Source organism: Physeter macrocephalus, chromosome 21 (genome assembly GCF_002837175.3).
Source record: "Physeter macrocephalus isolate SW-GA chromosome 21, ASM283717v5, whole genome shotgun sequence".
Classification (NCBI taxonomy): domain Eukaryota; kingdom Metazoa; phylum Chordata; class Mammalia; order Artiodactyla; family Physeteridae; genus Physeter; species Physeter macrocephalus.
Genome location: NC_041234.1, coordinates 4,422,534 through 4,449,100, shown reverse-complemented (window position 1 = coordinate 4,449,100; position 26,567 = coordinate 4,422,534). Strand labels below are relative to the sequence as shown.

At 36.5% G+C, this 26,567-nt stretch overlaps 1 protein-coding gene across 4 annotated transcripts in view; it reads left to right on the top strand.

Moving 5' to 3' along the window:
• The window catches only part of RPS6KA3 (ribosomal protein S6 kinase A3), a 111,133-nt gene that overhangs the window by 7,142 nt on the left and 77,424 nt on the right, over positions 1-26,567 (top strand). For 2 of the 4 annotated variants that reach the window (XM_007103105.4, XM_028482705.2), the window contains one exon: positions 23,075-23,131. In XM_007103105.4, the coding sequence (XP_007103167.1) occupies positions 23,075-23,131 (57 nt within the window). Of the gene's footprint in view, positions 1-16,175; positions 16,270-17,184; positions 17,286-23,074; positions 23,132-26,567 lie in introns of those variants that run through there. The other 2 variants (XM_007103106.4, XM_028482706.2) reach the window with 2 other exon arrangements.

The window sequence follows — 26,567 nt, the reverse complement described above, 5'->3', positions numbered from 1 at the left end:
TACTTCTCCCTTCCTTTTTTCTCCCCCCCCCCCCCCCGGTACGAGGGCCTCTCACCGTTGTGGCCTCTCCCGTTGCGGAGCACAGGCTCCGGACGCGCAGGCTCAGCGGCCATAGCTCAGGGGCCTAGCAGCTCCGCGGCACGTGGGATCTTCCCTGCCCGGGGCACGAACCCGTGTCCCTAGCATCGGCAGGCGGACTCTCAACCACTGCGCCACCGGGGAAGCCCCTCTCTCATTCTTTTTTAATTAATTGCTTCAAACTTGAAGTTACTAGAAAACAGCTAGGGTTAATGATATTTTGATGCAGCTGTTTTTAACTTGGGAACATTGTTACTTCATCATTTAAAAAAAGTTTACACTTACAGCTTACCAATAATGTAAAATGACTTCCTCACCCTTTTTCTGATCTCTGCCCATCATATACACATAGCTCTGCAGTCAGGGGTATTTGAGGGGCGTATTACCTACTAACAAACAGTGATTTTATGCTTCAGCATACCATAATGGAATAGCTCAATTACTGGCATTACCTACTCTGAATATTTACCTTCCTCTCTTGAAGGTGTCAGCTAGAAAGGAATGTGAATGAACTAAAGATCAGGAAGCTAGCCTACTGCCCCACCTGGAGTCAGCTCTCCACATTGTCTTTTGGAGGGTATTTTTGTGTTGTGTTTTGTTTTGTTTTTTCATGAAATAGTGCTAGTTTCCTGAATATTAGATAACCCTACATTTATGTGTAAATCCCAAAGTGCTTTTATACTTCCTATCAGTCTTTCCCTCTATTAGTATAAATAGAATTATAGCAGTAGCATAACTTAAATCAGATTTGCCCATCTTAACTAATACTCTATCCATGGTTTCTTACATACCTTAAAAATTAATTGTTTTATCCACCATGTTAATTGATTTTTATAATCTTACATATGATGATGATCTCATCCTCATGTCTGACCTGGTCATCTAGATTTCTGTGAGCTTGCCTCTAATCCTTTGGCCCACAAAGCTTGTTATAGGAAACTTGGTTCAGTCATTTGATATGTGTTAGAAGCAGATGGCAAATGATAGCCTGAAACAAAAGTTCATTTTGACATTAATAGATTGAAGTGCACCTCAAGTGCAATGTTTTGGGAGAAATCTTCACTCCAGAAGTCTTGTAGAATGTCTACTAAAAACCTCAGTTACCCAGGATGTTATTTCACTTCTTCACATTTAGGAGCAGAGGAGTCTACCTGAAAAGAATATAAAATAATAGGAGAGATTCACTTTAAAAAAACCCAGGGACTTCCCTGGTGGCGCAGTGGTTAAGAATCCACCTGCCAATGCAGGGGACACAGGTTTGAGCCCTGGTCCGGGAAGATCCCACGTGCCACGGAGCAACTAAGCCCGTGTGCCACAACTACTGAGCCTGTGTGCCACAACTACTGAGCCCGTGTGCCTAGAGCCCATTCTCTTGCTCTGCAACGAGAAGTCACCGCAATGAGAAGCCCGTGCATCGCACGGAAGAGTAGCCCCTGCTGTCTGTAACTAGAGAAAGCCCAGGCGCAGCAACAAAAGACCCAATGCAGCCAAAAATAAATAAATAAATAAATTTTTTTTAAAAAACAAAAAACCCAGCTTCTAGATGGGTACCATTCGGTAGCCACTAGCCAGCCACATGTGTGGCTACCGAGCACTTGAAATGTGGCCAGTATGGCTGAGAAACTGAATTTTTAAATTAACTTTAATTAATTTAAATTTTAATAGTCATCTGTGGCTATTGGCTACCACATTGAACAGCACAGTTCTAGATTATAGAATTAGCACAAACTGAACCCTTTTTTTCTACACCAGTGTTTTTCAACTCTACCTTTTATTACTTGTAGTTTGAAATTAATAGGCTAAAGCTTTTTCTAAATGAAAAATATATTTAATATTCTTTTTCAAATTATGTTTAATCAGCTTCGTCTTGTCTCTCTTCTACCCTGAAGATTTTGATAAGCCCTCCTAAGTGGTACATGCCCCTCAAATAACCATTCTGCACTTTCTACAACTTTACTAACTTTACAGTGACATTTCTCATTCAAGTGATAACATCGAAGCATTGGGGAAATTTAGCTATCAGAATTGGTGCATTTTGTTCACTATACTGTGCTAATTAATACTGGGAAAGTAGATTGGTTCATCCTGGAGATTTAACATATACTGAATGCCCTCTCTGACTAGACGCTTTGTGTATATCAACTTGAATGAGGTAGATGTAATTAACCTCATCTTACAGGTGAGGAAACTGAAGCCTAGAGAGGTTAAGTAACTGGTTCATGGTTGCACAGCTATTAAGTGGAGGAGGCGGGGTTCAAACACCAAGTCTGGCAGATTGCAATCCCACTGATTTTCCACTAGACTGCCCTGCTTTGGTTGAAAACAGCATAGAGGTGAGTGACTTGGTCAAGATGACATCTCCTCCTAAGGGCGAAAGGGTCCAGGTAGTTTGTATTGAGCACATGTTTTCATGGGAACGTATAGGGAGACTTAGAAAAGCAAAATTGATATTACTCTCCAAATACAGCATGCGTAAAATAAGCTTTTGTGAGCTGGCCTGAGAAACAGCATCGTATGTGACGTCGTATGGGAAATTTTTTTGAGTTTTCTAAACAACTATCTTACGAGTGAGAATTTGAAACAAAAACTACTGTACTTGAAAAAGGGGGTTTGCCCAGATGTAACTTAACACCTCTCCATACAGAAGCCCCTAGGTGTGTGCTTGAGTAGCTGTGCTCTGTTTTTTAATTGCAGCTTATTAAATCATTACCTCTTTATATTTGCATCTTCTTTTCGGAAAGATCTATTTGACTTTCCCTCAGAGTGCCAGCAAACAGGATCTGGCACAACCTGAAAAAGTTGCCAATTATCTTGCTACAGTAAAAGAAAAGGAAATTTAAAGAAACGTTGGTCATTGGTGACCTTTTTCCCCCCTTTGGGTTTTTTAATTCTTAGGTTAAATAGCGCTAGTTAATCTTTTTAAAAATTGAGATATGATTTATATACCACAAAATTGTACCCTTGTAAAGTATACAATTCAGTGGTCTTTAGTATATTCACAAAGTCGTGCAATCATCACCACTATCTAATGCCAGAACAATTTCATGACCCCCCAAATCCCATACTCATTAGCAGTTACTCCCTATTCCCTCCTTCCTCCAGCCCCTGGCAACTAATAATCTAATTTCTGTCTCTGTAGGTTAGCCTGTTCTGGACATTTCATGTTAATGGAATCATATGATATGTGGCCTTTGTGTTGACATCATTCACTTAACATAATGTTTTCAGGGTTCATCAATGTTGTAGCATGTGTCAGTGCTTCATTTTTATGGATGAGTAATCTACTGTGTGGTTATAGCAGTTTTGTTTATCGATTTATCTATTGGTGGACATTTGGATTGTTTCCATTTTGGGGGTATTATAAATAATGCTGCTATGAACATTTGTATACAAGTTTTTATGTGAACATGTTTTCAGTTCTCTTGGGTGTTTGCCTAGGAGTGGAATTGCTGTGTCATATGGTAAGTCTATATTTAATATTTTGAAGAACTGCCAAATTGTTTTCCAACTTGTTTGTATCATTTTACATTCACACCAGCAATGCATGAGGGTTTCAGTTTCTCCACATCCTCACCAACACTTGTTATTGTTTTTTTCATTATAACCACCCTAGTGTGTTTGAAAGTGGTATCTCATTGTGGTTTTGATTTACATTTCTCTAATGACTGGGAATGTGAAGGATGTTTTCATGTGCTTATTGTCTACTTGTATCCATAGTGCTTATTTTGCTGCTGATTTACGGACTTAAATGGAGTTTCACTCTAATGCTGATATAGAAGATCCTTATCAGTGTCATGTTATATACATAGTTCTCAGAAAACTTAGTTTCAGTTTGTACTTTTAAAAGATTTCCTTTATTTTTAGATGTGATAAATAGAAAGCTTTTTCTAGAACAATGGCTTTCCAGTTGGGTGAATAGAGCACTACTTCACCTGGGCCACACCTTCTCCCAGCCAGAGCAGAGTTTCTAGAGGAACACAACAAAGAGTTAAAAGATTAATTATAAAAAAAATTATACAAAGAAAGCAAAAATTGAGGCAGTGATATTTTTCCTTACCGTCTCCTCAGTCTTGTTATACTATTGTATAGTTTCTTATTTAAAGCAAGAGTACAGGAATTAATTGAAGGTCAGTCAAAACAAAAAGTCTAGAATCTCTGAAATTAAATATAAGTCAACAAATAAATGAATTTTCAAGGATCCATCTCTTAAAGTGAGATGTACAGATGTTTCATTTAAAGAAGTGAAAATGCAAAGCAAAACCCCTGTTGGCCTTCTTTCCTTCAAGTTCCTGCTGGCTCTTGGTATAATTCAAGAAGAATAACGATCACAATGGATGTTGATAGCAGTAAGGGGTGTTACTTAAAGAGAGAAATGTCACAGGCAAGTTAAAAATAAGATTTGCCTTGGATTATTAAAAAGAGGAGCTCAAAATGAGTTTTAAAGTGATCTTTTCCCCCTGGCTGGTCTGAATTTGTGTGGTATAGTACTAGGTGATAATGAATGAGATAGAATTCTTTCCTTTGGAATATTATAGTGTGAAAGTACTGAGGTGGACAGGCAGTTGAATAACATGAAGCAAGCTAAATTAGCCAGGAATGATATAAACATAATCGGAACTTTAGGGGAAAGTTCTGATCTATGATGTTATAGCAGTTTTCCATAGTGCATTTTTAACCACAATGTGGAAACCTAGAAAATAAATGTCATTACCCCAAACACCCAGTAAAGTTTCTTTTAACACACACACACACACACACACACACACACACACACACACAGAGAGAGAGAGAAAATGTTACTTTCAAGCATAAAAATTAATCACTTGGTGGAGACTTCTGGTTCTGCCAAGATGGAGGAGTCCTTTTCCTCCTAGGTCTTCCTTTACAGCTAAAACACCTAAGACATCACCACAAACTAGTACAGGAACACTCTGAAAGGTGGAAATTAGAAAGCATACTGCCTACAGACTTTGGGATTAAAGGAATGACACAAATAGTGAGTTCCCTGGACGTTCTTATTGCCTCCCATATATCCTGGACAGGGTGTTGTAAAAGCCTCCAACCTGGAACCACCAACAGGCGCAGAGAAAAAGGGTTCCAAGAAAAGCCTGTTCTCTTTAGCCAGATGACTAAAGAAAGGGTGGGCTAACGACAGTAAACCTTTTTGGCAATACCTACCCTACTGTAGCCAAACACCAACAGAAAAACCCCACCCTACCTTTTTAAGATGTTGGGGGTAGGAGTTTTTATTAATGAATTTATTTATTTTTGCTGTATTGGGTCTTCGTTTCTGTGCGAGGACTTTCTCTAGTTGTGGCAAGCGGGGGCCACTCTTCATTGCGGTGCGCCGGCCTCTCACCACCGTGGCCTCTCTTGTTGCAGAGTAAGGCTCCAGACGCGCAGGCTCAGTAGCTGTGGCTCATGGGCCCAGTTGCTCCGCGGCATGTGGGATCCTCCCAGAGCAGGGCTCGAACCTGTGTCCTCTGCATTAGCAGGCAGTTTCTCAACCACTGCGTCACCAGGGAAGCCCCACCCTACTTCTGAGAAGCAAGTGGCAGTGCTTGGATTCCTCCACCCTGTGGTGTTGGCTGGGCAGATCAGGGACCTAATCGCCCCTTCTCCCCTTCACTGCCTAGCAAAAACAAACAGCACTTTGACTCCCCCTGCTCGGTGGCTTTGGCACCTTGTGCAGGGACCTGATATTCCCTCACCACCACCCCTGTCCCACTCCCTACAGAAGGAGGTGGTGTTCTCACTAGGGTAGTGTCAGTGGGGTCCAGCAGCCAATTGAGCCTCCACTCCAACCTGGAAGCAATGAGATATAACAAGGTGGTGTGAGGCAGGACTAGTCACCACTAAGCCTTCCCCCCGCCCTGCGTCAGTGAGGTCCACCCTCACCCAGCATCAACAAGGCAGAACAAGATGGTTGGAGGTGGCCTGGTCAACGCTGCTTCCCGCCTCCACTGATGCAGTAGGGCCCAGATGCCACCCCCATCTGGCATCTACAAGGTGGAACAGAGTGGTGGATGGCAGGGCTGATTGGCACGCCACTTCTCCCTCTCCCCTCTCCTGTTGTCAGCTGGGCCTTTCAGGGAGCTGAAGTCTACCTTGAACTCCGCTGAACTCTGCTGAACTCCACTCTACCCTGCAGCAATGAAGCAGTGTGAGTCAGCCCTCCACTTCCCCTCTCCCTATTGTCAGTGGGGTCTGTCAGGGAGCTGAGCTTGCATCCCTACTCAGAGGCAATGAGGTGGTATGGGTTGGTGCCCCAGTTTCACTGGGAACAAGAGTGAAGCTGAACTTCCATCCCACCCATCTGCAAAAAAGCAGTGTGAGTCATTGCTCCACTTTTGCCAGGGTGGTGTTGGCGGAGCCCAGCAGGAAGCTGAACATACACATTCACCCTGCCCTCACACCACACCTCAACTGGTAGACTGCCTGCTAAAAAAGATTAAATAGGATCCAGAGTCTTAAAATCTCCAAAATGTCCATTATACAGCTGAAGTTCACTTATACTAAGAACCAAGAAAATTGCATCATGAATGAGAAAAAAGGCACCAGATAACCAGCATGGAGATGCTTCAGATATTGGAATTGTCTGACAAGGATTTTAAAACAGCCATCGTAAAAATACTTCAGTGAGCAACCACAAACACATTTGAAACAAATGAAAAGTTAGTCTCAGAAAAGAAGTAAAGCAGAAAATGGACACTTTAGAACCGAAAAATGCAATAACTGAAGTAAACTTACTTCATGGGCTCGATAGAAGAATGGAGGGACTTCCCTGGCAGTCCAGTGGTTAAGACTCTGTGCTTCCACTGCAGGGGGTGTGGGTTCGATCCCTGGTCAGGGAACTAAGATCCCACATGCGGTGCAGCCAAAAAAAATGGAGGAGACTGGAAAGAGTCAATAAAAATGAAGATAGAGCAATAGAAATTGCTCAATCTGAATAGCAGAGTTAAAATAAACTGAAAAATAAATGAAGAGTGTCTCAGGGGCCTGGGAACATTAACAGAAGATTTAATATTCATGTCACCACAGTTTCAGAAGCAGAGAAAAAAGGTGGACTTGAAGAAATAATGCCTGAAATTTCCCCAGTTTGGCAAAAGATGCAAACCTACAGATTCAAGAAGATGATTGAACTCCAAATAAGGTAAACTAAAGTAATCCACACCTAGGCACGTCAAAATCAAACCTTTGGAAATGTGAAATTGTTTAATGGGTATAGAATTTTAATTTTGCAAGATGAAAAATTCTGGAGATTGGTTGCACAACAATGTGAATATACTTAACATACTGAACTTTATACTAAAAAACAGTTAAGATGGTAAATTTCATCTTAGGTGTATTTTACCACAGTTAAAATTGGTTTCTAAATCAAACTAAAAGACAAAGAATCTTAAAAGCAGTTAGAACTGAACTATTACCTATAGGGGAATAATAATTCAAATGACAGTAGATCCCACATTAGAAACCATGGAAGCCAGAAGGAAATGGCACACTGTTTTTTAAGTGCTGAAAGAAAAGGTCTGGCAACCCAGAATTCTATACCCAGTGAAAATATCCTTCTAGCATGAAGGTGCAATCAAAGTAGTCTCTGGTGAAGGGAAGCTAAGAGAATGTGTCTGTAATAGACCGTGAAGGAATGACTACAGGTAGTTCTTCAAGCAGAAAGGAAATGATAAAAGAAGGATCTGGATCATCAAGAATAACATGAATTCTACACATTCTCTTCCAGAAAATAGAAGAGGAAGCATATCACTACTCATTTTTTGAGGCCAGTATCACCGTGATACCAAAACCTAAAGACAGTACAGAAAAGAAAACTCCACATGAGTATCCCTTAAAAATATAGACACAGAATCCTCAATAAAATATTAGCAAAACAAATCCAGCAACATATAAAAAGAAGTATACAGCATGACCAAGTGGGTTGTATTCCAGGGGTGTAAGACTGGTTCAGTATTCAAAAAATCAATTGATGTAGTCCACCATATTAAAGTTGAAGAAAAATATTAATGTGCAAAACACATGATTAAAGACATACAGATTGGAAAGGAAGCAATAAAAATGTCTCTATTTGCAAGTGACATGAGGTCTCCAATGAAAATCCCAAGGAATCTACGTAAATCTAGAACTGATAAGTGAGTTCAGCAAAGTTGTAAGATACAAGATCAGCATACAAAAATAGTGTTTCTATATACTAGCAATGAATGTGTGGAAACCAAAATGAAAAACATAGTTCCATTTGTAATTGCTTAAAAAAAATTCTTAGGTATAAATCTAACGAAACATGTATAGGGCTTGTGTGCTGAAAACTAAAAAATGTTGTTAAATGAAATCAAAGGTCTTGGGCTTCCCTGGTGGCGCAGTGGTTGAGAGTCCGCCTGCCGATGCAGGGGACGCGCGCGGGTTCGTACCCCGGTCCGGGAAGGTCCCACGTGCCGCGGAGCGGCTGGGCCCGTGAGCCATGGCCGCTGAGCCTGCGCTTCCGGAGCCTGTTTTCCGCAACGGGAGAGGCCACAACAGTGAGAGGCCCGCGTACCAGAAAAAAAAAAAAAAAAAAAATGAAATCAAAGGTCTAAACAAATGGAGAGGTCTACCATGTTCATACATTAGAAGACACAACATAGTAAAGATGTCAATTCTCCCCAAATTCTTCTATAGGTTTAACACAACCGTATTTTAAAAGTTATATGCAAAGGTAAAGGAACTAAAATATCCCAAACAGGATAAAAATAAAGTGGGAGGAATCACTTTACCCAACTTTTAGACTTACTGAGTAGTTTCAGTAATCAAAATTCTGTGGTATTGGTGAAGGGATAAATACATAGATCAGTGGAACAGAATGGAGAACCCAGAAATAGACCCAAACAAGTGCGGCCAACTGATTTTTTTCCAAGGTGCAAATGCAATTCAATGAAGGAAAGATAGATAGCCTTTTCAACAATGGTGCTTGGAGCAATTGCACACCCATAGGTAAAACAGTGAACCTCAACCTAAACCTCACACCTTATACAAAAATTAATCCAAAATGGATTGTGGAAACGCTAAAACATTTAGAACTTAGATATAACAGAAAATCTTCGGGACTGTGGGCTAAGTGAAGGGTTCATAGACCAGACACCAAAAGCACAATCCATAAAAGAAAAAAATAATAAATTGGACTTGATCAAAAATTCAAAATGTTCGGGGCTTCCCTGGTGGCGCAGTGGTTGAAAGTCCGCCTGCCGATGCAGGGGACATGGGTTCGTGCCCCGGTCCGGGAGGATCCCACATGACGCGGAGCGGCTGGGCCCGTGAACCATGGCCGCTGAGCCTGCGCGTCCGGAGCCTGTGCTCCGCAGCGCGACGGGAGAGGCCACAACAGTGAGAGGCCCGCGTACCGCAAAAAAAAAAAAAATTCAAAATGTTCGCTCTATGAAAAAGATCCTGTTAAGGGGATGAAAAGGCAAGTCACAGATTGGGTGAAAGTATTTGCGCACCTATATCTGAGACAGGACTTGTGTCTAGAATATATATAAAGAACTCTCAAAACTTAACAGTAACAAAGGCAAATAGTCCAGTTAGAAATTGGACAAAAGCGATAAACAGACATTTCATCAAAGGGGATATATGGATAGCAAATAAGCATATAAGAAGATGTCAACATGGTCAGCTATCAGAGAAATGAAAATTAAAACCACAATGAGGTATCTCTACATGCCTTTTAGGATACCCAAAATGAAAAATAGTGACAGTACCTACTGTTGGTGAGGATGTGGACAAACTGGATCTTTTATACATTGCTGATGGGAAAGTGAAATGATGCAGCCTTTCTGGAAAATAGTTTGGTCATCTCTTTAAAAACTAAACATACACTTATTATATAACCCAGCAGTTACACTCCTGGGCATTTATCCCAGAGAAATGAAAATGTATGTCCACATAGAAGTCTGTTCACAAATGTTCACAGCAGCTTTATTTGTAATATCCAAAAGTTAGACACCAAATGTCCTTCAGCGGGTGAATAGTTAAACAAGCTGTGGCATGTTCACACCATGGGATACTGGAATACTACTAAACTAAAAGGAGTGAATTATTGATACACACAACAACTTGGACGAATCTTCAGGGAATTCGTGCTGAGTGGAAAAAAGTTACATACCATATGATTCTATATAACATTCTTGAAATGACAAAATTGGAGACTAGATTAGTGGTTGCCAGGGTTAGGAAGAAGGGTGGGAGAGAGGTGGTTGTAAAGGGACAGCACGCAGGATCCTGATGGCGAAGAACTGGTATCTTTACTCTGGTGGTAGATACAGGAGCCTATACATGTGATAAAATGTGTAACAATGAGCACGCATACGCACACACACGCGAGAACCTGTAAAACCAGTGATATCTGAGTAAGGTCTGGGCATTGTACCAGTATAAATTTCCTGGTCTTGACAGGAAGTTGTGTAAGATGTAACCACTGGGTTAAAGGTATATGGGACCTCTCTATTATTTTTGCAGCTTCCTGTGAATATATAATCATTTCTAATTTAAAAGTTAGGAAAAAAGTTGAGAAAGCATTAGATAAAATTCAGTGTCCATTCTATTAAAAACAGTAAAATAGGAATAAAAGGGTGTGTCCTTAACATTATTAAAAAAATAGTCTCAGACCAGTAGCCAGCATCATGCTTGATGGAGACATATTATGGGCAATCTCATTAAAATTGTGCCTGCTGTTTTCACCTCTATTTTACATTCTAGAAGAGTTTGCTAATGAAGTTAGACAAGAAAATCAAAAAGTTTTCGAAAGAAGGATAAAAGATAACTATTCATAGATGATATAATCATCTACTTAGGTAATCTAAGGAAACCACTAAAGAGGTTTGTGAAAACTAGTGATGGTCTAATAAGGTGGTATTAAACAGAATATATATTTAAAAATTAATAAATAGTTTTCCTTGTTAGAAATGATAATGGGAAAAAAGATCTCATTCAAAATAGCAGTAAATGTCTGGAAATAAACATAAGCAAAGGGCAGGAACTAAATGAAAGAAAATAGTTCTATTAAAGAATAAATAAGTTGAGAGAAAAGCTATGGTTCTTTAAATTACTTTCAGTAGGATTTGAGGTTTGTTATTTTCTTGTTTATTTTTTAAAAATTGAAGGTAACTTTTCCTCTGTCTTGAATGAATGTTCCCAGATTTTTAGTTTTTTTCTAATTTCTTTAGGTTTCTATTATTTTGTAGCTTATCTGGACAGTTAATACTAACAATTTTTAGTAGAGTGCTCTTATTAATAGTGTTTATGCTTAATACATGTACAGCTAGAATTCATTATGGAGCTGTAATTATAAACTATGTTTCTCATTTTACAAAAATAAACCTTGCTGCCTGGTTGTGTTTATACCTATGGTACTTTTAAATATATATTATATGTATATATATTTAATGAGTGAGTAGTTTGGATTGCTTTTTCCTAAGTAAGTTCAGTTCCAAACTTGTCTAATACACTTTGTGTTAAGGTACAGTTGATATTGCTTGGCTGTTAAGCTCTTTTTTATTGTGTATTTGAGCAAGTCCTATTCTGTCTCGTTTCACTTACTGGCAAGCTATTGCTGTCGTTTTGTTCATAAGAATGTAAGACTGTGTGTAAGTTTAATTAAAGTGACTTTTAGTTAACAGTTATGTTATCAGTAACACATGTTGGGTTCAGTTCATCAAACATTTAAGCACCACTTGTTTTGCTGATGAGGACACAGAGGTTCAGTTAATTTTGCCACAGTCACATAGCAAATAAAGCTTGGGCTTTGAAGCTCGGCATCATGGTGTATCTGTTTTAGATAGAAGGACTTCTCTAAGCCTCTGGAAACCGGAAGAAATTATTAGACTTTTTCCTAAGACTTAAATTAGCCAAACCAAGTAATGCATTAATGAATTATCTAGTGCTCAGATTTTTAGCCCTAGAAATGGAAGTGGACCCATTAGAGTAAGGAACTCATCAGAATCCTCTCAAGTATTTGCATTTGTCAGTTCCTCTGGCAAGATGAGCAGGAGGAAAGAGAAGCTAACACTTACTGGGCACCCAGCGTGGCTAAGCATGCTAAACTTTATTACAACCTCCGGCATAACTGGTATTCAAATCTTGTAGATTAGAAAACTGAGACTCATGTTAAGTAGCTTGCCCAAAGTCACACCTATAATAAAGGGCAAAGCCAGGTTCTGAAACTTGGTATGTCAGGCTCCAAAGCCCATGATCTTTTCTCTACACTGTGATTTCCCAGACTTACCTAATCAAAGGAGTCATCTAAGGTGCCTGTTTAAAAAATGAAATCCCGAGCCACAGGGCTTCTGGAACTTCTGATTCAGTTTCAGTTTGAGGTAAGGCCAGGTAGTGTATTATTAACAGGAATCTTAGGTGATTCCTAAGATGATGATCATCATCACACAGGTTTGGGAAACACTGCCAATCCATGTGATACTAAGAGGTGGGGTTTGAAGGTGTTAGGAAGGCAGAAATAGCACTGGGAGTACACAGAGGAGCTTAAAAAAGAAGTTGACACTTTACTAGTTAAATAAGACTAGTAAGATTGGATTGTGGAAATTATAAAATTGCTTTAGGTTCCTTAATTTGCACAAAAAAAACAATGTTTCATTTGTTTTCTCTTTGTTAGTACTTCTCTTTCAGGTGACAGCATTTATTACAATCCATTCTTTGGTATTATCCTTGTTTACACTTGGATACAAAGGTACCCCTGAAGGATATAGATAAAACTGTATTTTAGATGCAGAAAAGAAAGAAGGAATTAGAGTTAGAAATAACGTACAAAACAGCTTTAAGTGCAGAATTAGTGATTTCCTCAGGTGTAACAACCCCACAAAATTTTAAATACTTTTAATCCTTAAAAAAGTCACAGGATTATAACATTTTGAAGCTGGAAGAGCCCTTCGATATCCACATATTTTATGCATGAAGAAACCACAAATCAGAGAGGCTTTAAGGGCTTGCCCACAGTTAGTGGTGGATTCAAATCCATGCTGGCTAAGATTCCATTGAACTCTTATGGATTGCAGATAAGTACCAGAAAATAGTGATTTTTTTAGAAATAAATTTAGTGGCAATCATGTTTACCTTATATTCCCTACTTTATCTGATTTTATGGTTTCTTGCTTTTTAATTGCCCTCTCGAGAATATGAATATATTCAAAGGAGTCTCTTTTAGGAGATTATGCAATTTGAAATATTATGTCAGATCAATGATACGTTAGAAAAACGAACCATTACCTTCTTAGTGTAGTGTATTTAACAAACGGACATTTTCCGAACATGTGTTAAGGAAGAGTTGTAGTTTTCTCCACTTTTTCTTACAAAATTTTATTTTATAAATAGAGAAAAATGAGCACAGCTAGATGCCTATACTTGAATTCTAACAGTAATATGACATCATTTCTGCGTAGTAGTGTGAGCTTTGGATTCAGACTTGGGTTCAGTTGTCTTATCCGCAACTTAATACCTCTGTGATCTTGGACAAGTTACTAATTGTCAACCTAAGTTTTTTCTTCTCTATATAATAACATCCCTCATGGTTTATTAATGATTAATTGGGATTAAATGAGGGAATATATGCAACATAGCCAACACTGTACTTTGAACAAAATAAGCATTGCATAAATGATAGCTGTTATTATTTATTTCCTTGAGCCAGTAATTTAGAATAATATTGATTTCTGAGTGAGTGCTTTATTTCCTTATTCAGTTTTTTATCATACTCAGAAAATATCTGTACAGTTCCTGCTTTTAAGAATTTTGGATTTACTTCATGGCCTAGAACATGGTCAGCCTTTTATAACTTTTCATAGATAACTTGAACCCATATTCTTTTTACATTATAAAATTCAATATCTACCTATTCTAATGTAAGTTACATCAAGTGCTTTGTCCTGTTTTATTCATTATGCTAGTTGATGTTAGTGTGCTCAAATTTCCCCCTCCACTTGTGTCCATTTATTTCATGTTATAGTCCCCAGAACATCTCCTTTTGTGGTTAGGTTAGTCGGTGATTAAGTGTTCAGTACTATTTTGCATTTATTATTTTTAATGACTTGTTTGAAAAAAGTAACACAGGCTGATTGTAGAAAATCTGACAAACAGAAACATACACAGAAGGAAATAAACATCTTCACTCTTAACTATGAAATATTATGAAAAGATTTAAATGTGATTAAGAGTAGGGGTTTTAGAATCAGATTTAGGTTTGAATTTAAGCTCTACTGATTTGCTTTAGGCAGGATATTAGACTTTTTCATTTATTCAACAAATATTTATTGAGCACTTACTGTATGCCAGCCAGGCATTTTGCTAGGGGCTGAGGATACAGTGCTTTAAAAGATTGACATACCCATCTTGGCTTAATGTCCTCATTTGTAAATTAGTGATAATGCCTCACAGAGTTCTTAGAAGCATCAAAGATGTACTTGCCTGGTGTGCAGTAATTGCTCAGTAAATGATAGCAATTATTATTACTGTATGTATTAAGTACTAATTATATTTTTAGTCCAAATCAAATCACCTTTTTATTTAATCAGCTTAAGGTTTTTGCTTCACATTTTATTTTGGCCTTAATAATACATACACTTGCTTTCTTCTTTTTCTTTATGCTTTTCTATGCTTATCTGTTTTTGCTTGGCTTTCTCTTTAAAGCAGTAAATACTGGTGTAGATTTTTTAAGCTTCTTAAAAATATAACCTACGGCTATTAAAATTTTTATTATCAAGCATTTCAAACACATACCAGAGTAGAGAGAATAGTATAATGAACCACCATATTTCCATAGCCCAGCCTCAAAGATTATCAACTCATGGCCAGTCTTGTTTCATCTGTACTGCCCATCACACACACTACTTTCTCTCTTCCCCTCCCCGGCTCCAGTGGATTATTTTGAAGCTACTCCTAGATACATCAATTCAGACATAAATATTTACATTTATATTTCTTAAAAGATAAAGACTTTTTAAAACATCGAACATACCATCATCACTCATAAAAACATCAGTAATTCTGTAATAGCATCCAATATCCAGTAAGACACTTTGTTTTAATTAGATACTTTACATTTCTTACATTATTACTTTTGGAATTATTTCTGTCATCCTATTTTAAGTTTTTTATTCTTTTCCTTATGGTTTGTTTTTTTTCTTCTGCCTTATGGATTCATTTGTTTGAAGAGGTTATGAAATATTGAAGAAAGAATTATGGAGCTGGAAAGACTTGGCTTTGAAAGACTTGCTTCTGCCATTCACAAATTAACTTTGCTGAGCCTTAGTTTCCTCATTTGTAAAATAGGGGTAATTATACCTACCTCCGTGCTTAGGGTTGAATGTGATGCCTGCATAAAGTACTATTCACAGTCTTTTCCAGTTATTATATTCTCCACTGATTTGGACTGCAATAAATAAGTATAATTCTCGGTTGTTGTATGCTTTTTCAAAGCATTCCAAAATTTATATTTATTAGGTAGTTACTAAAAGTAGTGGTTTTAAAATATCTTTTTAGGAAAGACAGAGAATTTAGAATCTTAGTTTCTCCCTTCTTCCACTGCCTCTTTTAATTTGAGTCCACATTAATTTATCCTGAGGTTACAAATCTTACCTTTAACTTTCTAAAGGTTTATATTGTTTATATACTTATATCAGTTATTTATTCTTCATTATTGACCCTTTCTCCTTTATTTGGGTTAATTATTTTATTCAGTTATTTCTAGATATTAAGTTGGTATCCGTATACTTCAATTCTTTCCTACCTCAGTATTCTTGAGTTCTTATTTTGATTCTCTTTCAATGGTCTAAGATATACCTTTGAACAGTTTATGAAAAAAGGTACTACCAGGATGGTGAAATTTTATAAGACTTTGCAGAACTAAGAAGAATTTCCTGTGATCTTTGTACATGAAAAAGTAGGACAAGGTATAAAATTCTTAGATCATAACTTTTCCCTTTTAACTCTCTGTAAGTCATTACTTCATTGTCTTCTGGCATTTTATTGTTGCAGAGGAGAAATCTGAGGTCAATCTGATTTTAGTTTCTTTGAAAATAACCTATTTTTTTCTGCTTGTATGCTTGTAGGATTATATCTTTATCCTTGAAATTTAAAAACATTTGCCAGGACATGTCTTGGTGTTGATGATCTCTGTTGAACCTTCTCAGTCTCCAGTCTCAGGTATTTTTTTCCGGAACTGGAAAGTTTTCTTATACTTTTGATTGATGAAACTGCTGGGTTTATTTCTTTAGGAGCATCTGTTATTCATAGATTATTTCTACGTCTGTCCTCCATCGTTTTTTAATCTTTTCTTTCTTTTTTTTTTTTTTTTTTTTTCCATTTACTCAAGTTTGTCCTCCTTGGCATGGATTCTGTTTTCTGCAGTGTCGGTTCCAATACTTGCTATTCACAATGCAGATTTAATTTTGGCTACCGTGTTTTCGTTTCTTTATTCTTATCTCACCATACTCTTGTTTCATAAGCAGAATTCCCCTTAGCGGTACACTCCAAAAAAATGAGATGGATTCAGGCCTAAAAACGTATCTATTTTCTGAGGCCACAACCACAGGAAACCATCAGAGAGGAAAAAAAAAGCTTCTGAAAGTTTCCTCTAAAACTTAATAATGTAAATATAACCAGTGGTCATTCCTACCCTAGTCTAGAAAATAGAATAGTCTTGAGTACTAGCAGACCTTTAGTTGCTAGAGGAATAGCAAAGCACATGTAAGGGCACCTTAACTAGAAATAAATGGATTTTTCTCATTACATTGATTGTTTTTCTCTTTATAAAATAATATATAATAAATGCATATAATTTTGAAAATACAGTACAAAGAAGAAAATCCTATGACCCAGGTAACTACTGATAAGATTTTATATATGTTTTGCCAGTTACATGCACACATGTTGGGAGGGGGGTATGCAAATTTTGTATCCTTTTTAACTTAATATATTGCAATCATATTTTTGCATCATTAATTTTTCTTTGAGGCCCTGATTTTAACCATTGCATAGTATTCCTACATATGAATAGATGTATTATGATTTATTTAACCAGTCCCCTGTTGGTCATTTAGATTGTTTTCTATTTTTCAGTATAATGAGTATGATGAATATCACTGTACATAAGTCTTTATGCACATCTCTGATATTTCCTTAGGATAAATGAGGAGCTGATTCTTAATCCTGTCACATTGGTAAGGATTATATACATTCCTTATTAAGAATATAAAATGCTTGTTTCTTATTGTTTCAATGTGATTGCATAGAAGATTCTTTGGATTCTGAACAATTTGATGGTATCTTAACTGAAGTTTTAGAGAGGTTTCTCATGCCTCATCCTCAGCACTTTCATGGAAGTCCTATGGCATACACTTTGGACAGGAAAACCACTGCTGATATCAGGGAGTTCGGGAGGCAGATACACTTGTGGAAACTTGAGGACAGTAAAAAAAAAAAAAAAAAAAAAAGGCATGATTCTTGCTCATATCTACAACCTGGGTCTCCAAATTAGTACACTGGGGCTCTGGCCCCATTCTTTTCCTCCTCCCTTCCTGTTACTTTAGGCTGTTCTCTGTGAGGAATTCTTTTCTCCCAGTGTTCATATATACATTTCATTTCCAGGTAGTAGGATGTCAGTAGATGATATGTCCTACTAAGTTCAAGGTAGCATTTTTGAATCACAGATCATTTTTTTAGTCCTAGTGTACTTATACAAGATGATCTCCTGCTGGACTCAGTGCATTTTTTCAGAGGTATCAAACAGCCAGACAGCCTGGAAATGTGCATGGTTGTAACATGCCATTACAGAAAAACAATCTGTTTAATAGGGTTGCTTAAAATAAAATTTTTTTTAATTAGAAAAATACTCTTATTTTTAACATTTCAAAATTTTCCTTAAAATACTTTGGGATACTCTAGAAGTCCTGAAACCTTTGTTCAGAATTACTGACTTAAATTGTTTATCGCCTTAAGAGCAGGAAAATTATCGTAAGTGATAATTTTATACCACAACATTAGAAGTTAATGTTGAAAACAATACCTGCTGAAACTCAAGCTAACAGTCTCCTTCTTCTGATTTGTTCTGATGAGACCCATATTGTACGTTATTCTAATTTTTGACTTTTACACATTTCAGACTACCAGAGTAAAGCTTGATTAGCATTTCCTAACCTTTTCTAGTATTTCACATAATATTTGCATATGTACAGTCTGCCAAGATCTGCGATTTTTTGGCTGGAAGGCATTATGGTGGGATGAGAGAGGATAAATACATTTGCCTCACGTTTAAACTATTCTTTTGCATTTGTACTCACTCTTTAGCCACATTGTATAAAAATATATCACACATATGAATGATCTCTTCTACCCTGCTTGGCAGGAAATTGGCTGTAGTAAGTGGTGAAACAGGTATCTCAACACTCTTGTACTTCTTTATTGCATTACACTTTGGAAGCTAACTGTAGAAATGTAAATATTACACAGTCATTTGAGGCCAAAGAGGGGACAGGATGTAGCATTTACTGAGCATCTACTGTCCCTTGGTGGGTCCTTTTAATTACAGCATCCCTGTGAAGTAGATATTATATGCATCTTACAAATGAAGAAACTGAGGATCAAAATGTTAAGTAACTTACCCATGGTCAGGTAACTGCAGTAGTAAGGGACAGAACTGGGGTTTAAACCTGGTACTAGCCAGATTCAGACCACATGTTTTTTTCTATTTGTTTCTTAAAATTAGAGAAATAAATTTTCTTGTTTAATTGGTACTATTCCTTGAACTTTTGGAACTATAAGCATTACAGTATTGAGTCAGACTGGTGATCCATGTAACCTAATCTCTAGTGAAGTCGAGAGTCCTTTTTCAAAAGTGAAAATTCTTAGCTGCATAGGTGACTTTATACTCATTTCTATTAGATAGCATTTGATCCTTGTTTTGGCAAAGTGATACAAAAGGTTTGTTGAAATAAAGGTGCTTTTTGGGGTCGGTTTTGGTAAAGCTTCACTGGTATGTAGGATAACATTAGCTTTTATATTTTCCTGCTTTAAAAATTAAATTGTTCAAAATTTTAAATCTTTGGTAAACTCAGAAAGGAAGTAGATGTTTTTGCAAAATGTAGAGCATAAAACGCCTTTAGATCATGTTTCACTTAACTTTTTTCTTAGATTGTTTTGTTAGTATATCGCTATTAATTAGCTGGGTGAAAAGTTCAGAAAAGAAAATACGTTGTACAGTTTATGGATTACATGAAGCTGAAAATAGTGAAGTAGCTGATTGGCAGATTTGGAATCTAATCTATAGAGGTTGTAGCAATGAATCAGAACTGGAAAGAGATGAATCAAAAATTTAAAGTAAGGCTTTATTCATGAGACTAAGTACAGAATAGAGGATAGAGGGCTTAGTTGCAGTGTAAGTGAAGAAAACAAGGATGTAACAGACAGAAAACAGGAAAAAAAATTAGTATGACTGAGCAATGTGTTGTGGACATTCCAAAAATAATGCATATGTGAACTGCATTAATATAAGTTTATTATGTAGGACAGGGGAGGTGATATGCCCTTTACTTTACTCTGCATTGGTCATATCAAGGTTGCAATGTTAATTGCACACAATTCTCTTTACTACCCTTTCAGGTGAATTGGATGCATGCTCAGAAAAGAAAGTGGTCTCATCTTCTAAAAGGAGTGTTTGAAGGACCTCGAGTTATCTAGAAAAGAACAGACTTGGGGTAGTTTATAGTCATAGCTGTAGATTTACGTCTGTGACTTTGTAGGTAGACTACAGGCAAGTTAGTCATCATGTATTAGTAATTCTCTTAAAGGGAATTTGCATTTGAGGAAAGTTAGTGTATGAAGAAGAGCATTATCGAGCAGCCAGTGCTTTTTCTGAGATAGTGTAGTAAGCTGCCTGGTGAGATACTTCTTTCTTGTCCTGATAGTGTTCAAATATAGGTGAGAATGGGATAGAAGGAACTTAAGCGTATGATATATTTGTATATTTGGAACAGAAAACTTTCAAGATCCCTTACCAATTCTAAGCTTCTTTTGATTCTAAGATCAAAAGGTCTTTATGCAGTATTATTTTATCCTCATGAAGCTACCTTACCTTAATAATAGTAATTTGCGTTGGTACAGCTTCTTACAGTTTATAATGTATTTTCTTATGAGTTTTCTCAGTTTTGAGCTTAACAACTACCCTTTGAGTAGACAGGGCAAGTATCCCCATTTTGAACAGATCAAGTAATAGGTTAGGAGAAAGTCTGAATTGCCGCAAATGATAAAGCTTTTAAGTGGCAGACCTAGGACTCTACCCCTGCTCTACCAATTCTGATTTTAGTGCTGTATCTACCACACCAAAAAAGTAAGTTATAAGCTGTGATTCTTACTTTGCGTTGAAAATTACAAGGAGCAGATGATTCTCAAATTATATTCCCATGGAAAATATAAATGTAGCTCAAGTTAAACCAAGGGTTCTAAAAGCCAGATAATGGGGAGCCATTGAGTAGATCTGTGTCAATCGGAAGAGAACGCTGTATAATTAATGAGAAAATCTACTTTGGGCCACTAGATTAATGATGATACCATTTACTAAGAGCAAATGCAGGAGAAGTAGCAGATTGGTGGGCCACAGAGGGAGTTATTGAATTTTGGCTATAATTAAAATAGCTAACTTTGATTGTTTATTATGTGACAGGTCTTACGTCATTATCTCATTTAGTCTTCACAGCTCTCTGAAGATAAGACTTTTCAATCTCCACTTTCCATATGAAGAAAGTAGAGCTTAGATAGTTTAAATAACTTGTTCAAGGCTTCATAATTAGTGTAAGAGCAGAAATTTGAATCTAGGTGTCTGACTCCAAAGCCAGTGTTCTTAAGAGCTAGTTTAAGATTTGTCTGGAACGTTTGGATAAAAATGATCAGTGTTCAGTTGAATAAATGGTTGTGGCTTTTAAGAGGATGGATCCTGGAGTTATTTGAGTCCTTACCAAAGAAGTGGGCAATACATAGCCTCTGAAAGTGTCTTTGGAAAATAAAGATTTTATACCTGCCTCCCCCTTTTCTGCATTTTGGCACCATTTCTGTGCTTTGTAATATTGTGTGGGCATTCCCTAACCTAGGAACATACTCTGAGTGTTTGAAAATGAAAGTTGCCCTTTTTAAGGGTCAGTAGACCTGTGAGATCCTGTAAGATGGATCTTTAGGATAGGGGCATGTTTCATTAACCTTTCATCTCCAGCTTGGTGCCTAGAACATAGCATGAATGAAATGAAATGGATGGATGAATGGTTGGGTGAATAAATAGAGATAGGGAGAGTAGAGAGAGGAGTTCAAATTCAGAGCAGCTGTCTCATGTGCGATGTGGGGTAATGGGTGGGCTACCTTTTATTTCCCCGTTGATAATTCTCCAAAGATGGTTAGCTTAGATCCTTGTACATTTGTTGAATTAACAAGTGGTCAGGGGCATTTACTCCTTTTCCCAGTGAGGGAACTAGAGAAGACATTACGTATACCTGACTTTTGGTTTTGTTTTGTTTTTAATTACACAAATAATACATATTCATCATAGACATTGTAGACACATTAGAAAATCCAAATAAGCAAAACAAACAATTTAAATTGTCTAAAATTCTACCACTCAGAGATAGCCACTGTTAACATTTTGGTGTATATCCTTCCAGAGTTTTTCCCATACAAATATATACATTAAAACATGTATATATTTATTGAAAATGGGATCATTACAATTCATATTGTTTTGTAAACTGCTTTTTTCACTTATTACATGTGACTGTCTTTCCATGTCAATAAATTTACATCTTTATCATCATTTTTAGTGACTGCATAGTATTCCATTATATGGATGTACCATGATATATTTAACTAGTTCTCTATTGTTAGGAATTTAGGTTTCCAATTTGGAGTTCTTTTTGGAAAAAGTTATGGTGAGCATTCTTATATGTACATCTTTGCACACTTGTCCTTTTTTTTTTTTAAAGTTGAAATGATGGGACATTTCAAAGTTTTATGTGTCTCTTTTTGTTTTTTGAATACAGACTTAGATTGCCTTCTTGAAGGGTTGTGCTGATTTACACTTTCTCCAGCAGTATATCCAGAGTGCTCTTTTCCCCATATCCGTATTAGCACTGGGTGTTATTTTTTCTGTAAATCGTTAGCAATTTGAAAGGCAAAGGTATCTTATGGTTAAATGCATTTCTTTGATTAGTATTAAGGCTGAACTCTTTTTTTCCCTTATTGCTCATTTCTGTTGAGGTTCATTGTTTTTTCTTACAGGTTTGTAAAATGAAGTTCTTTATGTATTGAGGATACCAACCCTTTGTCATATGTTGCTTTTATTTTTTTGTAATCAATTTGTCTTTATCTTTTTGATGTCCGGCAGAAGACGTTTTAAACTTTTATGGATTCAAGTGTCTTTTTTTTTCTTTATGATTTCTGCCTCCTTACCTCATAAGTAGTACTCACCTATATTTTCTTCTAATACTTGTATAACTTTACTTTTTGACATTTAAACATTTAATCCATCTGCAATCTCTTTGATGTAGAGACCTAGCTTAATTTTCCCCCAAATAATTAACCATTTGCCCTGATTATCAATGGAGTTGGAATTTAGAATGTGTTTTGACACACAGTGTATTGTAAACAATGTTTGGTGAGGTTTAAATAAGACCACTGTAGTGCATTTAACTATTAAACTCAAGGGCTTACCTGGAAAGGTAACCATCATTTATTATATCATTTCCATGGAAAAAATATTTTTATAGTTTTAAATAATCAATTTACACATTAACTTTTGAAGCACAACCTGTTGCAAATTGGCAACTGCATACTTAAATGGTGGTTCTGTACTTCTTTAGAACCGTTTAGGGGTGAAAATATTCCTATACGGTTTTGTTTTATCTGTCTTCATTTGAGTTAAACTGATGTGAGATCTGTTTTGGTAACTTTCTACTTGCTGTACTTTTCACAGAATGGACAGCAAATTATGGATGAACCTATGGGAGAGGAGGAGATTAATCCACAAACTGTAAGTAAAATATTGTATCATAAGGGATATAGATGAATCAGATACCATAAAATTTAAGTATTCTTATTTTTAAACTGAGCAAAGTAATGATTTTACAGTGTTAGAAACTTGTTGATGCTTTCACATTAATTTTACCAAAATACATTCTTGAATATGCCAGTGACATTTTTAAAAACTGTTTGATGAGACTGATTTTAAGAGAAAGACAAGACAAACTACTTTACGTTGTTGGAGGTTTTTCATTTAAAAAAAAAAAACTTAAAAAAAAAGCAAACTGACCATAGATTTATTAGTGAAATAAATATAAAGGTCATTATTTTTTGGAGATATTCAACGTTGAAAATGATTGTTCACTCTTTCCTCATCTTGTGTTTTTGGTTCAGTCCTGAATCCCCAGCACCTAGACCAGTGCCTGACACGTAATAGGCACTCATTAAATATTAAATAAATGAATTAATAAATTGTCTCCTCTTGCAAGAAAACCACTGTTAGCAGCTCAGTTATTATCATCATTTTGTTCTGTATGTAAGACAATTATTATTGATATTTACAAAATATATATACTCTGCCACTTGCTTTTTTCACTTAATATGTCTTGAACATCTTTTTATGACAATACATGTAGATCTGCCTCATTTTAAATGGTTGCATAGTATTCTGTTTTGTGCATGTCCTGTACTTAATGTAATTTTCCCCTATTTATTTTTGTGAACTTGTGTTTCAGTAGGACATAGTCTTAGAAAAGGATGTGCTGGAACAAAGGATATGAACATTTAAATCTCAATAAGCATTGCCAGATTGCCCTCCAAACCAAAAAGTTGTAAAAACTTCACTATATGTGAGTGTTTGTTTGACCGTACCCTATTCAACACTAGATATTATCAGAAATTATTTTTAATTTGAGCCACAGTAAATAAATCATACTTTCTCTTTTCAGTTTGCCTCTCATTTGATTATTAGTGAAGTGTCCATGCATTATTGGCCTTTGTATTTTTGTATTTGCCCAATTTTCTTTTGGGTTACTTACTGTCTTATTATGGTCTGTATGATCTCTGTATATATTCTGGATGTTAACTCCATGTCTATAATATATCTTGCAAATATTTTCCCCCTACTTTTTTTTTTTTAACAGTGATTATGTTGTCTTTCATTGTATGTGTACAGAAGTTTTCATTTTTAAATGGTCGGCTCTGGCTTCTGGGTTTCATGTTTTAGTTAGAAAATCCTTCCCTGAATCAAGTTTATAAAAATATCCTCTCACATTTTCATCAACCACTTTTATGGGTTTTTTTTTGCATTTAGATTTGTGGTCTACTTGGAATTTTAGTACCTGTTATGATGCAGAAATATAGCTTTTTTTCCCAAATGGATAGCCTGTTGTCCTAATCTCTACTTATTGAATAAATAAAACCCATTCATTCCCACTCATTTGAGATCCCTCTTTTACCAGATGTAAAATAGCCATATACCCCTAGTATTAGTTTCCTAGGACTGCCCTAACGAAGTACCACAACTGGGTGGCTTAAATAACAGAAATTTATTCTCTCAGTTTGTAAGACTAGAAGTTTGAAATCAAGGTGTCGACAGATCCATGTTCTCTCTGAAAGTTCTGGGGGAGGATCCTTCCTTGCCTCTTCCAGCTTCTGTTGTCTGCTGGCAGTCCTTGGCATTCCTTGGCTTGTAGACACATCACTCCAATCTCTACCTCCGTTGTCACATGGCATTCTCCCTGTGGGTCTGTGTCCAAGTTTCCCTCTTCTTATAAGGACACCAGTCATTGGATTAGGGCCCACCTTATTCCAGTATGACTTCATCTTAACCTTATCACACCTGCAAAGACCCTATTTTCAAATAAGATCACATTCACGGGTACCGGGGATTCGAACTTGAACATAACTTTTGGAGGACACAGTTCAACCCACAACATCCCTGAATGTTTTGACTTTACATACCTTTTCAATTACTGTGCTTTTATTATATGTTTTTTATATGTGGCAAGGCAAGCCTTCCTATCTTTTTTACCTTTCAAAATTGTAGTCTTATACATCTACTAGATGAACTTTAGAATCAGTTTATCATACACTCCGGAAAATTTTATTGAGACTTTATCCAAATAGCATTAAATTTATAAATTAACATGAGGAAAATTATTTTAATAAATATTGGGTCTTCACTTCCAAGAACATTCATTTATTCTGATATTCTTTTATATCCTTTATCAAAATTTTATGGTTTCTTAATATGGTTTTATACATTTCTTATTAAGATAATTCATAGACATTTTATAGTTTTTGTTCTATTGGGAATATTGTTCTAAGTGGGAATTCTTTTCTGCTGTGTCTTCCATCTAGTTATAGCTAGTATGTAAAAAAAATTAGATGTTTCTATGTGCTCTTTAACATCAGTTACGGAAGAGTGAGATCATTGTACTCTTCTTCTCAAAACCCTTCATAAGTTTTATGCTTCCTTTAAATAAAGTCCAAACTCTGCAGTGTGACAAACCCTGCATAATAAAACCTTTGCACACTTCCACCCTCTACTGAAAGTCCAGTCACTCGTATGTTTCAGGTTCTCTTTTACTCCTGAGCCTTCATAGGTGATAGTCCCTCTCCCAGAATTCTTTTCCATTACCACTCCCCTCCAATGAAGTCTTGATGATCATCCTTTAGGTCCAAGTTTTGCTATCACTTCAACTGAGGTGTCTTCCTGACACAACTACCACTTTCATTTCCACCTTGAATTGAGTATTTTTCCTTTGTGCTGCCCTAGCAGCCTATGTGAACCCTACATGACAACACCACACTAGATTCCATTGCTTATTTACTTGTCTGTATTTCCTACTAAACTGTGAGCTACATGAGGCAGTGACCATGTCTGACTTACTCCTTGTTTTACATCCATATATCTGGCTTCCAGTACCCAGTAGGTATTCCATCAGTGCTTGTTAATTAAAGGAACATGTGAATTAAGTCTTGGCTAGCATGGGGCCTAGTGCCTGAGGCTGCCTTCAGATTTGGTCTCGATTTCTGCATCTCCCAAACCATTTGGGTCATTTTACTTCATTGGTCTATAGTATATATTTATTAGCATTTAAGCAAATGTAAAAACAGTAAGTATTAATATTGATTTTTTTTGCCATCAGCCACCTTTTTTCTTTATGCAACAATTCCTTTGGAAGGAAAACCTCTAAATTTTTTATTCTCTGCAGTCTAAAATCAAATAATTCTCCATTGTGGTATTCTACATACATGGCTCATACTTTCCCTCTGAGTGCTCACAGCATTAGCAACATTTACATCTGGAAGTGAACTGCATTCTAGAGGTAGGTTGAAAACGTGCAGGACTAAGATACTACCAGCAATGTGGGTAAAGTTGTTGAGATCATTCCACATTATAGGAATTGAGTATAAGATACAAACCTAATATTTAATATTCC